Source organism: Triticum aestivum, chromosome 5A (assembly GCF_018294505.1).
Source record: "Triticum aestivum cultivar Chinese Spring chromosome 5A, IWGSC CS RefSeq v2.1, whole genome shotgun sequence".
In the NCBI taxonomy this organism is placed as follows: Eukaryota; Viridiplantae; Streptophyta; class Magnoliopsida; order Poales; family Poaceae; genus Triticum; species Triticum aestivum.
In genome coordinates this window covers 496,546,725-496,561,906 of record NC_057806.1, presented here as the reverse complement: position 1 = coordinate 496,561,906, position 15,182 = coordinate 496,546,725, and the positions used below count along the sequence as shown (strand labels likewise).

The following is a 15,182-nucleotide window of genomic DNA, read 5'->3' as shown; positions in this document are numbered from 1 at the left end:
AGCAACTTTTTAAGAACGGTAGATGAGTCGAGCCCAGTTTTAATCTAAACCCGTTAACAGAATGAGTTAAACGGGACAACCTAACGAGATACTCATTTAACTCGGTAAGCCTCGTTAATCAAAAGGGGACACGTTAGTAGGCTACGCCATGTGCCCTATGTGGTGTAAATTGTTTATTATTGTGACTTGTGAAGATATGTACTTACAATAGCCAAGCCGACACGTTACTAAGGAATGTTTGTCCAATAATTTTCTCTTTCTCAATGCACTTACAATTGCCCTAAAGTGTATATGGTTCTAAGCGGTACTTTGAGATAGTAGTTATTTCTATATCCTCCCAGAAGCAGCGAGCCAGATTTTATTCCAGGTGAAGTGCAACGGCTCAACCGTAGATACCATGATTGACTCAAAACAAAGTAAAATAGGGAGAACTGGCTCTGGTTTGGTTCATACAGACCGATGCCTACTAGTACAAGTGCATTTATAGGCACGTGGAAGGAACACTTGGTAGTACGTATGACTTTTGCCGTTGATGGTGGCCGTTCGGCCGTTCCACACTTTTTTTTGATATGGAAGACTGTTCCACACTTATTCTGAGTGGTACGATTAATTTATTTTTTGACGAATCGTCGTCTAGTTTTTTTGGTGTCCAAGTACTCCCTCCGTCCCATAATATAAGAACATTTTTCAAGCTAACATAGTTTGAAAAACGTTCTTATATTTTAGGACGGAGGAAGTACTAGCTAGCTTAGTTCGCTTGTTGAAGTATGAAACTTCAGAGTAAGTTAGATTGCGAGAGAGTGGAGGAAGAGCCGCCGCCTTTTGTACCAAGTCACTCCGAAGGCGAAGTCAACGGTAATGTTTCAAACATATTAGAAGATCAATAGTTGTACAAATTAGCAAGCCACCATTGTTAATTATGGTCTTCGTGTTGTTACCACCCCCTCCTCCTCGTTGAACAGCTTAATTACTTATTTACATAATGTAGTATGTCTTCTACTTGTACAGATTTCCATTTTATACTTTTTTTGACAAATTTTTCATTTCCATTTTATGCTATACGACTTACACCGCTCCATTTCCTCGCAGTTGGATCATAGACTGGATCTAGTCTACTGTTGTCAGCACTCCTTTTGCCAATGGTCGCTTGTTTGCTGCCCAAGACTGCAAAAAAATGGGCGAATGATATAAATAGAAAATTTCCACATCAATTTTAGTCCAGTCACGCCGATGTCTGAGCATGTGGAGTACTTGCTCATGTCTACATTTATACCTCTTAAGTTTTGAAAACTTTAGGGCAATGTATCTCCACAAAAACATGGGGCAACAAATTGATAATTCCAATTATATGATCCCACGCCATATGACTTCAATTTCGACAATGGTAGGGCGCGTCGTCGCTGCATCGCTAATCCTTGCTACCTTTCTTTCGACGCCGCCACCCATTCTTCTCGTCTTTCTCCGCGTTGACCACCATTGTTGAGATCCGCCCGTCCACGTACACCTGAGGTTCGGCGATGCTTCCATTCAAGCTTGAGGGATGCCTAGTACCCACACGGCGCCAACGAGCCTCTGTGTCGTTGCTTTGAAACACGGCGATCATCGTATGGTTGTTCCAAGATCCGCCCCTCCCCACCTCCTCCCACATCTTCATCCTCCCCCGCTTTTCCATCAAGATCAAACGGCCACCGACCGTCCGTTCCAAAGGCAACGAGGGTGAACATCCAGTCACCACGTTTCCCTCTCTTCATCCACGACCATAGCCTAGCAAGCCCTGAAATTCTCCGATCACCAACTTAGGCACGGCCCGGTCAAATCAAGTGACGGCATCAATGCGGTCGATGGATCGATCGCTCATCGGCCGCTCACCCACTCGTCGTCCCCGGCAGCAGCAGTACCGCTCCCACCACCAGCAGCTAACCACGAGTCAGTCCTCCACAACAGAAAAAGTCAGATAAATCCTCCCACCATCATCACACACAGCCTTCAAACCCCACCGGTCTCCCAACGGCCCCCGTCCCCGCCCCCGTCGCTGCCACGCGGGCCCCACCGCGCGACTAACCAGGCCGCGCGGCTGGTGATGCTGCTAGGCGCACGCCGGCCTGTCCCCCAGCGCGCGTACACATCTCGCGAGTAGTCGCGCTCGACTATTCGTCCCCCCCACCCCACCCCCCTCCCTCTCCCCTGATTGCCTCGCCATTTCGCCTCTCGTCTTCGCATCGCGCGCCCCGCCGCCGCCGCCTCCTCCTCCTCCCCCCCACGCCCGTCCAGCGCGGCGCAGCCGCGCCGGGCCCGGGCTTGCTCCGTGCGGCGAGATCTCGGCCGGGGTTTACCGCGCGTGCCGTCGTAGAGTTGGAGGAGGCGGCGGGGGTGGTTGGTGGGCGGGGCCTGGTGGCGGCCTAGCGGTTCGGGCTCGCCGGAGTCGCAGCAGCAGGAGGAGGACTGGTCGTCGTCTAGCGGGTGGCGGCGGGGATGTACGTGCCGCAGTCGTCCCGCGGCGGGGGCGGCTCCTCCGGGGAGCAGCCTAGGGTTTACCAAGTCTGGCGGGGAAGCAACGTAAGCGCTCCCTCCTCCCTCTCCCTCTCCCTCGATTCGGTGCCGTGCGCAGCGGATCTGGATCTGGTCGTGCTGCTCGTGCGCGCCATGATTGCCTGCCTGCCTGCCTAGGGGTTTGCGTGCCGATGTAGCCTTTTCTAGGCGTCGATTCCGTTCGGCTGGGTGGGGAATCAGATGCTCAGCTGGTGCGGTGCGGCGTCCTTTGTTCACATGACTGGAATTCGTGCCTTGCTAGGTTTGGGATGCGCAGCTAGTTTACTGGGGGAGAATGGCGTCAAGGTGTGCTGCGTTGAATGAACCAAAAGTGATGTGGTCTACTCGTTTTTACTTTGTTAGCTGGAAAATATGGATGGCCCCAGTTGATTTAAGTAGCACTTGGTAGTGTGTTGTGGCTGTTGGGCTGCCACTTTTGGAATGTTTGTTGGTTGGCGTCCTGGATATGCATACTACGTGCAGTGTAAAAGAGTTCTCACATTTTCTGATGGTGTCGTGTGCTTGGTTCACCTGATAGGAATTTGTGCTTGGGCAGTATACCGGATGGCAACAAGATGTGCTATGCTGAACCGAGCGCAGTGGTCTAGTCGTTTTTACTTGTTAGCTGGAAATATGGCTCCGGTTGTGATATAAATAGTACTCCCTCCGTAAACTAATATAAGAACGTTTAGATCACTACTTTAGTGATCTAAACGCTCTTATATTAGTTTACAGAGGAAGTACCTGTTAGTATGTTGTAGCTGTACCTCTATGGAATGTTGGTCGGCATCTTGGATACGTGTGCTACATGCAGTGTAAATAGTTCTTATATTTTCAGCGTTTTTATCAAGTTGCTTGGGAAGTACTAGTTTGCATGATGCCAATACTTTTGTTGGAAATGTTCAACTTCTTTATGGACTTGGCTTTGTTCTGGTCTCATATGTATGCATCATGATTTGTCTTTAGCAAGTAGGAAAGGCGTGTGCTACTACCGGACATTATTTTGAGTACATTTGGCATAAGAGCTTTATGTTTGTAGTGCATGGTCATGCTTGACGGGGAAATACCAATTTACGTGGGATCACAAACTGCCTTTTGATGCACTTGACGTAGTATGGCATATTGCTAGTAGTAAATATCACCTTATCTGCAAATAAGAGGCACCCGTGCAGCTGTGCCCTGCACGTGTAATGTGCAGCACCAAATCTTCGCTCACACGTGTACCATTAAATATATCGGTCATTCATCTAGTTCTAAATGTCACCTTATATGCAAAGAAGAAGCACCTGTTCGTGCAGCGCCCTGCACGTGTAATGTGCAGCCCCATTTCTGCTCTCACATGTGTACTGCCAATAAAACAGCGCCCCCACACGTGTAATGTGCAGCCCATTTATGCTCTCACACGTGTACTGCCAATAAATATATGTGTCATCCATCTAGTGGTAAATATCACCTTATCTTCAAAGAAGAGGCATCCGTGAAGCTCCCCCCTGCATGTGTAATGTGCAGCCCCAATTCTGCTCTCACACGTTTACTGCTAATGAATTAACTTGTCATCCATCTATGAAACAAGGTCTACGGAGGCATTCTTTCAGGGAGAGTCTGCTTGGGCGGCAGTGGCTCTGCATTTTGTAGATTTTATAAGATAGAATTGTAGAAATTTCCTTCCATTTATAACCAGTTACAGATGTTACCAAGTCACTAATCCTTAGTAAATGTTTTCTTAACCGCCCCATGTAACAGCGCACATGATAGTGTCTGCGCGAGTGCTGTTTCGGAACTCCGTATCCACAGCCACTCAAGTATATGTTAGCATATCTCTTTAGTTTCGAGTAATTGTTCACTCTCTAGAGCTTTTAGTTTTCTATTGGCTTCTGTATTCCATCAACCTTTATCTTAATGTGCTGAGAGGATATTTGTGTTCCTTAGCGACTAAGGGGCTAAATTATTGCAAACAACATCATTTTTCATAGAATACATGTTATTTTGAGTTTACTACTTTTGTATTTGCAATTGTCGCTTTTACTTTCATCAATTGGTCTTTGTTGACGACAGTTTGAATGTTCTTTCAGGAGTTTCTCTTGCAAGGGCGGTTCATATTTGGACCTGATGTGAGATCCTTGTTTCTCACTATATTCCTCATCCTTGCACCAGTGTTGGTCTTCTGTATATTTGTTGCCAGACATCTGATGAATGATTTTCCTGATCACTGGGGGATTTCAGTTATGGTTGTAGCGGTTGTCTTCACAGTATATGTAAGTGTTGTTTTTTACTTCACTTCTGTTTTGCTCTGATCATTTTAGAACAACTTAACCAGCTGGTCTGGAGTTGTGTAATTTCTATTGACAGTTACACTATGCTCCCTTTCATGCTAATTGAAGTTTCTCTGCATACATAATTATTCATTGGACAGTGATGAATTATCATACACAGAGGGTCCCCAACTTTCCTACCTTGCTTTGGTTGCTAAAACATTGTTAATTCCAATTTTATTTTAGATAAATTCTTGCATCAATCTGTCAGAAGTGACCCTCGATTGAATGTGATGATAAGAGTGCCTAGAAATGCAAGATGATACTATTACACCTTACATATTTGATAATGAGTATTTTCAGAGTAGAGTGGTTCTTTGTGTCCGCCATCTCCACCCCATCTTCTATTGCACTAATTTCAGCTCAGCGTCTCTTGGTGTTGTGTTCCATGTTTTTCGAAATTCCAGCAATGATCCTCTTTTGTCTAGTACCGGGCAATGACCTACAAATAGTGTTGGGATGGATGGCCAAATGGCACCTCCCTTTTCTGGAAAATGGTGATTGGGGAAGCCACACCATGTACCATGAGTGGACCTCTTTGGTTTGCAGGAAAGAAGCACATGAATAGGATATCATGACACGTGAAGATGTGGAACCCTACACGTGAGGAGTTGTTTAGTTGCACCACAGGAAAAAAAACACAGGAATTATCTCTAGATAGTGAGTGCATGTCATAGTTGTCATAGACACAGAGGGAATTTTCCAAGAGGTCTAATAGCTAGCTTGGAATCCTAGGAATTGTAGTGTAGAGAAGCAATCAAAAAGAATTTTGAAGGGTTCATTTGTTTGAACTCCGTAGGAAAAATCTGTTATGGATTGGATTCCTACAACATTCATTTGAAATTACTTTGAACCATTTCTCTAATTTAAAATCAAACAATACAGAGGAGCTGCAATTCTTTCTATCTTGTTGATTTTCTGCTCAGATGAAGGTTGATCAGAAGGATTAGTTCATTTTACCTTAACTAGCTGAGCTCAGAGCTTAAATTCTTTTAGCGTTTCCCTTGATTAGCTGCAGTTAGGATATTTTGAGCAGTAGTCTTATTTGGGAATGCCTGTGTAACATTTTGTGTGACCTTTCAAAGGCGATGACTTGACCTCTTTTATGGATCCTTTTAATTGAAGGAAACACAGTATTTGAGAAAAGGTTTGTCATTTCTAATACAATAATCATGAAGATGAACATGGTAGGCAGGTGGGTGCGGTTGATACGAAAGTTAAAAATTGATGATTCTGTTCTTACCTGAGTTCCTATGAATATGCACTGTTGTAGAGTTCACACTTGTCTGAGCCTTGTTCCTTTCATTTTCCAGGATTTGACGCTGCTGCTTCTTACCTCTGGTAGAGATCCTGGTATAGTACCTCGTAACACGCACCCCCCTGAACCTGAATCCCTTGATGGGAACAATGATACTGGAAATGGTCAGACTCCACAACAATTGCGCTTACCACGGACAAAGGATGTTTATGTAAATGGAGTTGTTGTAAAGGTCAAGTACTGCGACACCTGCATGCTGTATCGGCCACCTCGTTGCTCTCACTGTTCTATCTGTAACAACTGTGTGGAGCGTTTTGATCATCACTGTCCTTGGGTTGGTCAATGCATAGGACTGGTAAGTAGCTTAATGCTTCACAGTCTAATATTTTATTGTTATCCGAATGTGCACGGTGACTCTCTGTTGCTACTATTAATCACTGATCGGCGCTAACTACCAGCTTTTCTGCTGCAGCGTAATTATCGCTTCTTTTATATGTTTGTCTTCTCGACCACATTACTCTGCCTCTACGTATTTGGGTTCTGCTGGGTGTACATAATTAAGATCAGAGATGCAGAAGGTTCATCGATTTGGAAGGCAATGTTGAAGACACCCGCCTCAATGGTTCTGATCATCTACTGTTTTATTTGTGTGTGGTTTGTTGGTGGTCTTTCTGTCTTCCATTTCTACCTGATGAGCACCAACCAGGTTCCTTCCCTTCCCCTGTTTTAAAACTTTTGATATTTAAAGCAGTTGGTCGCAACTTGGTAATCATCCAATCTTTCACCTTTGCAGACTACATATGAGAACTTCAGGTATCGGTACGACCGGCGGGCTAACCCATATAACGTAGGTGTGGTGAACAACTTTCTGGAGATCTTCTGCACTGCTGTCCCCGCTTCCAAGAACAATTTCCGAGCTAGGGTCCCAGTAGAGCAAGGTTTACAGCAATCACGCCCACCAACCAGGGGTTTCATGAGCCCAAACATGGGCAAACCTGTTGGAGACCTTGAATTGGGCAGGAAGCCAGTATCATGGGACGAACCTCGGTCAGGAGCTGATATAAGAGATTTAGGAGTTGGGGGCATGCTGGATGAGAAAGAGGGCAGAATAACCCATGCGTCACCGGATCTGAGCAGAGAAGCCCTTCCAGTTGAGCTCATGGAAGGCAGGGCTGTTATGCATTCGAGACGATCAAGCTGGGGTCACAGAAGTGGGACCTCAGAGTCGATGGACAGCATCGCCGTGCAGATGGGAGGTGGAGAAACTAACTGGGGCTCGGTCAGCAGTGGCCACGGCACAACCAGTGGAACTCACTAGCAAACCGTGCGCCGCTTTCTGACGCCGCACCGGGTCTGATCTCAACAAGGAACAACCCTGTCTGATCTCCAAAATGAAGAACCGGCCTTTCTGAGTATCCTGTGAGCTTGTGCCTTTCACCTAGGGTATACAATATGCCAATGCTTTCTTACCTGTGTCCGTTTCATCTTGGAAGGGCGTCAGTCCTTTTGATGTGCCTCTCGTTTGGTGTTTTAAGTAAGCAAAGAAAATAACAGAAGAGATTTAACTCCTGCTGCGTGGCTTGGATTGTCTTATCTGTGTGTATATATTTATCATTGGAACAGTGTGTAAGAAAGTGTGCTCTGTATGATTTGCTGCTTGTAATATTCGTAGCTTTGAAATCATGTTTTATAAATGTACTGTAGTTATCATCAGTTTAGGGTTGTGATTTGTGAGACATGGTTGCCTAGTTGACAAGTTGTAAACTCAAAGCTGCTTCCGTGGAATTATTATTCTACCAATAGCTGAGACTGGGCAGAGACATTCCACAATCTTTCCGGGATAAAAAAGAGATCGTTACACAGCTCATCCAGCGGTGCTACTTCTCGGGCGAAAGGTCAATGCTGGCTTGCGCTTTCCTGCTCCTCTAGCACGATCATTTTCCTTGCTGCACCCGTGGAATTTCGGTAGTGCGCTACTGATTTAATGCGGCGACCATTTCCTGTGTTTTTTCCCCATAAAAAATGACTTTCGTTGTTATCGATTTTTATTTATGGACCGTGCTATTTGGCACACGTGTGCCACATAGCTAAAACTACCACACATACCTTATCCATTTCCCTCTAAGTACAAAACAACTTCCCCTCTCTTCGATCCCTCATCCTCCCGAACAACCCCGCAGACTCGCCCAAAAAATCTGCTTTTCCCGCACATCTCGCGCGCCCACCCCTATGAAAACTGTCACTTCTTCTCGTCTCCCACATAATAAAAAAAATTGCGCATGTGGGATTCGAACCCACAACCCCGAGGCACCAAAGCGCACCATCACAACCAACTCATCCTTATGGATTTGTTGCTCAACTAAAGAAAACTATTCCTTTTGACGTTTTTTTTACAATCGTGTTATTACAGAAAATTACCATGATTTTCCCTCGGGTCAAAGTTACCATGGTATTCGTATGCAAGTTATCAGGCCTATGTTGCGTAACTTATCATGTTATTTATATAGAACTTATCAGGTACTATGTTTCAACAACTACACCCTCTTTCAAAGTTACCACTGTGTTCTATACATAAGTTATTCAGCTCCTCGATGCGTAATATACCGTGGTACTAACACATAAATTATCAAGGTATGTTTACATCAACCTCCTCCGGTCAAAGTTACCATGGGGGATTGTACATGAGTTACTGATTCTACGGTTCGTATATTATCATGGTACTTATACCTAAAAACCCGGGTGTGTTTCAGTAGCTTTTTCCATAGGTGAAAAATTACAACGAAATTTTTGCGTAACTTAATTTATCATGCCTATAGCGGGTCAAAGTGGACCATTTTTTTTTCGGCCAACTCACAAGCACGTGTGCCCCTCATGACACTAAACATTATGTGACTTTCTCGTGGCACACCATGTGTTGTGTTCATCCAAGAGCCCCCGCGAGACGAGTGTATGTTTTTAACAACTTTCTTTTCCTTTGGTAAAATGTTACCATGATGCTTATATGTAAGTTATCGGTTATGGGTGCTTGTATTATCATGTTATTTACACAAAAATATTTATCGGGAATGTTTTGAACAACTTTTTTCCGGGTCAAAAAGTTATCATGGTGATTCTAGGTAACCTATCAAGCCCGCCATGCTTAAAAAATCATGCTATTTAAACAAAAATTATCAGGGGTATATTTCAGCAAAAATTTCCCCCATGGATCAAAATTTATCATGGTGTTTAGTTATCGCAGTGCATATGTTTTCATGCTATTACACAGAAAAATACCAGGGGAAGGAGGTATACTACCGTGCTATTTACACATAAGTTACCGGAGTATCTTTTCAATAATTTTCTTCCCTATGGTCGAAGTTACCATGGTGTTTCTATCTCAGTTATCAGATGTGCGCTACGTATATTATCATCTATTTACACAGAAATTATCGGGTATATTTTCACGTTTTTTCCCCAATGTTTAAAGGTACGATGATGCTTGTATCTAAGTTATCAGGTCTACGGCGTGAAAGTTATCATGCTATTTACTGAAATTACCGAAGGGTTGGGGGAGGGGGGGGGGGGGGTGTTCAACAAATTTCTTCCCCAATCATCAAAGTTACCACGATGCTTTCACCAAAGTTATCACGCCTCCGGTGCTTATATGACCATGCTCTTACACATAATGTAATGTGTGGTATACAAAAGTTATCATGTTGGTGGTGCGTTAGTTATCATGATGGTGATGGAGAATTTACCACGGGAAAAGTTTATGTGTCGGGTTTGATAGGTGAAACGAAAAGATTTTCTGTGCTAACATATTAAAGGCAAAACATGTCGAAACCGTATTTTTCCTTAGCTTGTTCAACAATGAGTTGTACGTGAGATGGTCAGCTCCCTTCATTGATTATATGTAGACCAGAGATCAAATCCCATTGCAAGCACTATTTTTACCCAAAAATCAAAAACTAAAGAAGGAAGGAAATCGGAAGGGCGAGGCGGGCGCGCGCGATCGGATCTCCTAAAAATCGGGAGGCGCGAAAATTAGGGAGGTACATGCAGGTGCGGATGCGCGATAAAATCGGGAGGACGTGCGGGAAAGCTATAGAAGGAAGGAAATCGGAATGGCGGGGCAGGTGCGCGCGATCGGATCTGATGATGCTAGATGCGTGTGGTAGTTTTTGCAATCTGCCACACAGTTGCCACATACATATTTCGTTTATTTATTTTATAATAATAACTACGAATCTCCAGCTTCTGTCTGCGCGGCTTCTTTGTCATTTCACGGTACTTGGTCAGCTCAGTTGTTATTCTGTAGGTCAACCACACCACCACCCCATGAAATGACAGACGCTTCTTACTTTCTTCTGTTAGAAAAAACAGGAAAGGCGTTTCTTATGTATTTATATTCATTCTCCTAGAGAAAATGGTCTGATGTGAAGCAGCACGAGAGACATTCAACCAACGACAAGACAAGTAATGAAATGATTTTTCCGGCGAAATAATATCTGTGTTATGTTCCCCTGTCCGGCTGCAAGTAGAGCGAGCAGTAGGTGAAGTGGAAGGTCCACTGCAGCCTTGAGCCTTGATCATGGAGCAAATGGACGCCGGATCGATTGCTCTTCACTCATGGCATACTCACTAGGCCACCCACATCCTCCTAGTACGTCCAGTGCTAGCTAGTAGAACAGACACTTGCGAAGTTGCGAGCGATGATGCTACGGTAAGCCAGTGGCCGAGCAGATCGCAGCAAGTCGCGGAGGATGCATGGGATGCTAGAAGATAATTAGATACACGGCCGGCTCGTTCGCCCGAGTGTAAGATGAATGGATGGTGGTGCGCATGAGGAGGAGCACCCAGCACGGCGAGCCGGATGCCGATCTGCTGCGACTTTGCGCAGATGATAATACGGGGTGGCAGAGGTAGCTACGGCCACGGCACTCGCAATGGTGCCCTGGCATGGCATGGCATCATTGCGCCGTGCGCCCATGCGCATGTTCCTTGGCGACGCGCTGTGCTGGCTGGAAGTCTGGAAGCCAGACAGAATGAAAGCTGGAGGGGAGTACGAGTATATTCTTCTGCATGCACCTTAACAGAATCTGACTCTGCGTCTTGGCGGCAGGCACTAGGTGGAATCGGTGCCACTTGGCCGCCGAACGTACCGTGCCGTACCGCCTTGGCTCGATCATGCATCCACGCGTACCTTGCTCAGACACCATTTCATTTACCAGTTTTTTCTCGGAGGCCGGCCAAGAGTCTCCGAGGTCGGCCAGTCGGTTGGGTTGCACACGTACGAACCCCACTAGCCCGCTTGACCAAACGAGCAGCGCGTGCGTGCATGGATGGATGGATGCCAAGCCACTCGTGTCGCCGTCACCTTTGCCAGTCGGCCGATCTCTCTTGCACAAAAGCACGGCAGCTGCATTATTCACAGCAGCAGCAACAGGATCGATCGGCGCCAGTGAAACGAGCACCGAGGAGTTTCCGTTTCGTCGCCTCGCCAGTGGCAGAGGCGGAAAAGGCCCCCGTTGCCGCATATGCTTATACAGCCAGCTACTCTGCAGGTAATAATTTGCCCGCGGCCTAGGTATTAGGTAGCCTGAATTGATCGATCCATCGATCGTCGATGCTGCGCGTGACAGTAGCACTGAGATGTTTCCGCTTCTTCACCTCGCCAGTGGCACGGCGCAGAAAAGCACCGCTGCCGCATACACCATGCATACCAGCTACCAGACGAACTACGTGCGTGCGTAAAATGCCCCTCGTCCCTCGCTCCACCTACAGTGGTGGGATGCAACTGTAAAGTAAAAGAGACAGGGGGGGCAGTACATACATACATACATACACACATGAGGTGAAACGGAACAGGGGAGAGACCAATCGACGGTGACGGGTAACTTAATGGTATCACACACGATGGCGATCGTTAAGCCCGTGCATGCAGGTGCAATGTATCATGCATCAAGAAGTCGGGAAAGATCTCGCCCTAACTATCCTTTCTGCATCAAAACGTTCGACCTAATGAACCGGACTTCGGTTGTGTAACCGAACGGACCCAAAGATGTAACTGCATCGTTGAGTGCTGGGTGTGACGTGTCGGTTGTTAGGTCAGGTCAGGTCAGTCCACGCATTGACAGGAAGAGAAAATGCATAGCCCTCGCCGCGGCGGCCACTTCGGCACTCGCTGCAAGTTTTAGCTAGCAGCTTCGGCTACCGGCCTAACTGTAGCTGCATGCAAGCACATATCTTTTCAGCGGGATACAACGATAGCATCATATCCTGTTGGCGATCGATGGATCAGAGAAAGCATCCGCCGGTGATGCAAGGCTCATACCAGTTGGTGCACCATGGCATCGTTATTGCACACGTGGATTTTCACCGCTCTAATAAAGTAATCTAAGTGCTGTAAAGGCGTACATATATACTAGAGCCGTGCTATACATACGACAAAATATGTACGACTCATAGACGATGCTTAAAATATGGTCAGACATTCGTGCATACATCGGGCACGGGCCGCTGGATTTCGGTGTCGTGCATTCATCAGGCACCAGGATCATGCATGAAGCAGTTTCGTATGTACTTCGTTTTATGCTTTGGTTTCTCTTTCTGTTTTACTAGTAGCCTCGACGTACCCAGTGGTTCTGTGGAACTAATGTAATGTACATGCACGTTTGCATTACCACTTTCAATTTTGTCACATGTACTTGTAGACTGGCTACTCGCGCAGCACGCACGTGGTAATAACAGTAGTATATGGCAGTAACCGATCAGCCCTTTTTTGCTTCCGGTAATGTCCATACGGAATGCTGTGCACGTATTCTTCATCTTGGCTGGGAAAAGGATGCATGCGTACATGTTTACATGAATGGTACACCGATACACTTGTAACCGCGCACTCACGCACACTTGTTGAATTTTCACCACTGTGGCTGCCCTGGAATTCCACTACGTACTCGTCGTAGAGGTAGAGCGGGGACGGGGAGGGGCTCTGCTACTGCTATATATACACGGCTTGTTTCCATTCGAAAAACCACACAAGCACTGCCTTCTCTCCCTAGTCTTTTTTTTGAAGGTCTCTCCCTAGTCTTTGGGAAGGAGAAGAACATACAGTAGATACATTCATCTGATCTGCTTAGTTACCGTGCTTTGTACTCGTGATCACTGATCAGGATGGCAGAAGGGCTCTTCTCCATGGCTCACCCGTGGGCCTCCGCCTTTGGCATCCTAGGTAGGCATGCATGCTGCTCAACTGTTGATGCATCATCCATGCATGTATTTCCAAGCCATTTGTTTTGTCACATGATTAAGCCTTACTGACACAAAGTGTCGTTTCCCATTCCCTTTTTCTGCAGGCAACATCATATCCTTCCTGGTGTTCCTCGCACCGACGTAAGTGACATAATCCTCTTGCATCTTTTGGCCGTACGTCGTGCATGCATGGTCACTTGGTCAGCACGCGTTCTTAGTTTCTGACGAGCTAAAGCTTATGCATGTGTACGTAGGCCGACGTTCCTGCGGGTGTACCGGAAGAAGTCGACGGAGGGGTTCAGCGCGGTGCCGTACGTGGTGGCGCTCTTCAGCTGCATGCTGTGGATCTTCTACGCGCTGGTCAAGACCAACTCCAGCCCGCTGCTGACCATCAACGCCTTCGGCTGCGTCGTCGAGTCCTTCTACATCCTGCTCTACGTGGTGTACGCGCCCAGGAACGCCAGGCACCGCGCCCTCGCCTTCTTCCTCCTCCTCGACGTCGCCGCCTTCTCCCTCATCGTCGTCGTCACCGTCTTCCTCGTGCCCCAGCCCAGCCGCGTCAAGGTCCTCGGCAGCGTCTGCCTCGCCTTCTCCATGGCCGTCTTCGTCGCCCCCCTCAGCGTCATCGTAAGCTCTACCACTACTGCTCTTGCTTGAGTGATCAAGACCATGAGATCTAACTAACTAACTATCCGGCCGGTGAATAATGCATGCATGCAGTTCGTGGTGATCAAGACCAAGAGCGCCGAGTACATGCCCTTCTCGCTCTCCTTCTTCCTCACCCTCAGCGCCGTCGCCTGGTTCTTCTACGGCCTCTTCACCAAGGACATCTACGTCACCGTACGTCTTCTTTGGCAAACGTCAATACGTTTCATTCTTAACTATCGATCCATGGATGTCACTCAATATATGGGTATGCAGCTCCCGAACGTGGGCGGCTTCTTCTTCGGCGTGGCCCAGATGACGCTCTACTTCTGCTACCGCAAGCCGGACACGTCGGCCCTGGTGCTGCCGACGGGGATCCACGACGTGTCCACGGAGGCGGCGGCGCAGCAGGAGGTGGAGCTGCCGGAGGGCACCCACCCGGCGGTGGCCATGCTAACGGTGAGCACGCTGCCGATGCTGGCGGAGCTGCAGAAGATGGAGCAGGAGATCAGCTCGCCCACCCCGCGCAAGGGCTACATCAAGGCTTTCTGATCGATCAAGGGCTGATGCACGCACGGGTGCATGCAGGAGATGAATCGCTAACGATTGGCGAACCGACCGCCAAAAGAAATACTTACGTTTATATAGTTCTTAATTTCAGTCGTTCGTTTGTAATGGTCTGTAGTAGTAGTAGCACATTCGTGTGTGTTGTCGTCCAAGGGTCTGATATACCGGCCGGCCGGGCAAGTGACTGATCTACCATTCCACGTCTGCCCTGGGAAATAAAGTTATAAACAGAAGCTCGCGTTCGTTGTTGATTCAGTGATGCCACAGCGAAGTGATACTGTACTATGTGTGTTATACATGGATTGTCCTTGTTTATTCGTACGTACTAGTATTGTACTGTGTGCTCCACAATGCACGAGAGAGGTGCCGGGTGCGTGTGCCATAGAAGCTAGGAGTGGGAGTTGTCTGATTAGTCGGAGTACAACTTTTTTTTAACACCGTGCCCACATATACACGCATACATTCACCTTGACGAACGAACGCATGCATACCCTACCCATATGAAGCACCTTTGAAATTGCCTCGTAGTCGAGAGGAACATCTCCTCCCACCGAACGAGACTTGAATCCTGGTGGGCTGATTGCACAACAAAAAACCTAACCAGCTAAGCTACGCTCAATTCGCGAGTACAAGGCGATCGA

At 47.0% G+C, this 15,182-nt stretch overlaps 2 protein-coding genes across 2 annotated transcripts; both read left to right on the top strand.

The window, feature by feature from the left end:
* The first annotated feature begins 2,089 nt into the window (after window positions 1–2,089).
* Window positions 2,090–7,812, top strand: LOC123104321 (probable protein S-acyltransferase 7). The gene is made up of 5 exons (XM_044526146.1): window positions 2,090–2,556; window positions 4,602–4,784; window positions 6,155–6,454; window positions 6,572–6,805; window positions 6,893–7,812. The coding sequence occupies exons 1-5, from the start codon at window positions 2,473–2,475 to the stop codon at window positions 7,415–7,417; spliced, it is 1,326 nt and encodes a 441-aa protein (XP_044382081.1). The 5' UTR covers window positions 2,090–2,472; the 3' UTR covers window positions 7,418–7,812.
* Window positions 7,813–13,123: 5,311 nt separating this feature from the next.
* Window positions 13,124–14,796, top strand: LOC123107367 (bidirectional sugar transporter SWEET11). The gene is made up of 5 exons (XM_044529353.1): window positions 13,124–13,309; window positions 13,434–13,470; window positions 13,584–13,956; window positions 14,050–14,169; window positions 14,251–14,796. The coding sequence occupies exons 1-5, from the start codon at window positions 13,252–13,254 to the stop codon at window positions 14,524–14,526; spliced, it is 864 nt and encodes a 287-aa protein (XP_044385288.1). The 5' UTR covers window positions 13,124–13,251; the 3' UTR covers window positions 14,527–14,796.
* The last annotated feature ends 386 nt before the right edge of the window (window positions 14,797–15,182 follow it).

Excerpts from the sequence above, each read along its gene's own strand:
- LOC123104321 (XM_044526146.1), top strand. The coding sequence starts at position 2,473 with ATGTACGTGCCGCAGTCGTCCCGCGGCGGGGGCGGCTCCTCCGGGGAG. Across the intron at positions 2,557-4,601 it reads AAGTCTGGCGGGGAAGCAAC|GAGTTTCTCTTGCAAGGGCG; the intron begins GTAAGCGCTCCC and ends ATGTTCTTTCAG. Across the intron at positions 4,785-6,154 it reads CGGTTGTCTTCACAGTATAT|GATTTGACGCTGCTGCTTCT; the intron begins GTAAGTGTTGTT and ends TTCATTTTCCAG.
- LOC123107367 (XM_044529353.1), top strand. The coding sequence starts at position 13,252 with ATGGCAGAAGGGCTCTTCTCCATGGCTCACCCGTGGGCCTCCGCCTTT. Across the intron at positions 13,957-14,049 it reads TCGCCCCCCTCAGCGTCATC|TTCGTGGTGATCAAGACCAA; the intron begins GTAAGCTCTACC and ends GCATGCATGCAG. Across the intron at positions 14,170-14,250 it reads CCAAGGACATCTACGTCACC|CTCCCGAACGTGGGCGGCTT; the intron begins GTACGTCTTCTT and ends ATGGGTATGCAG.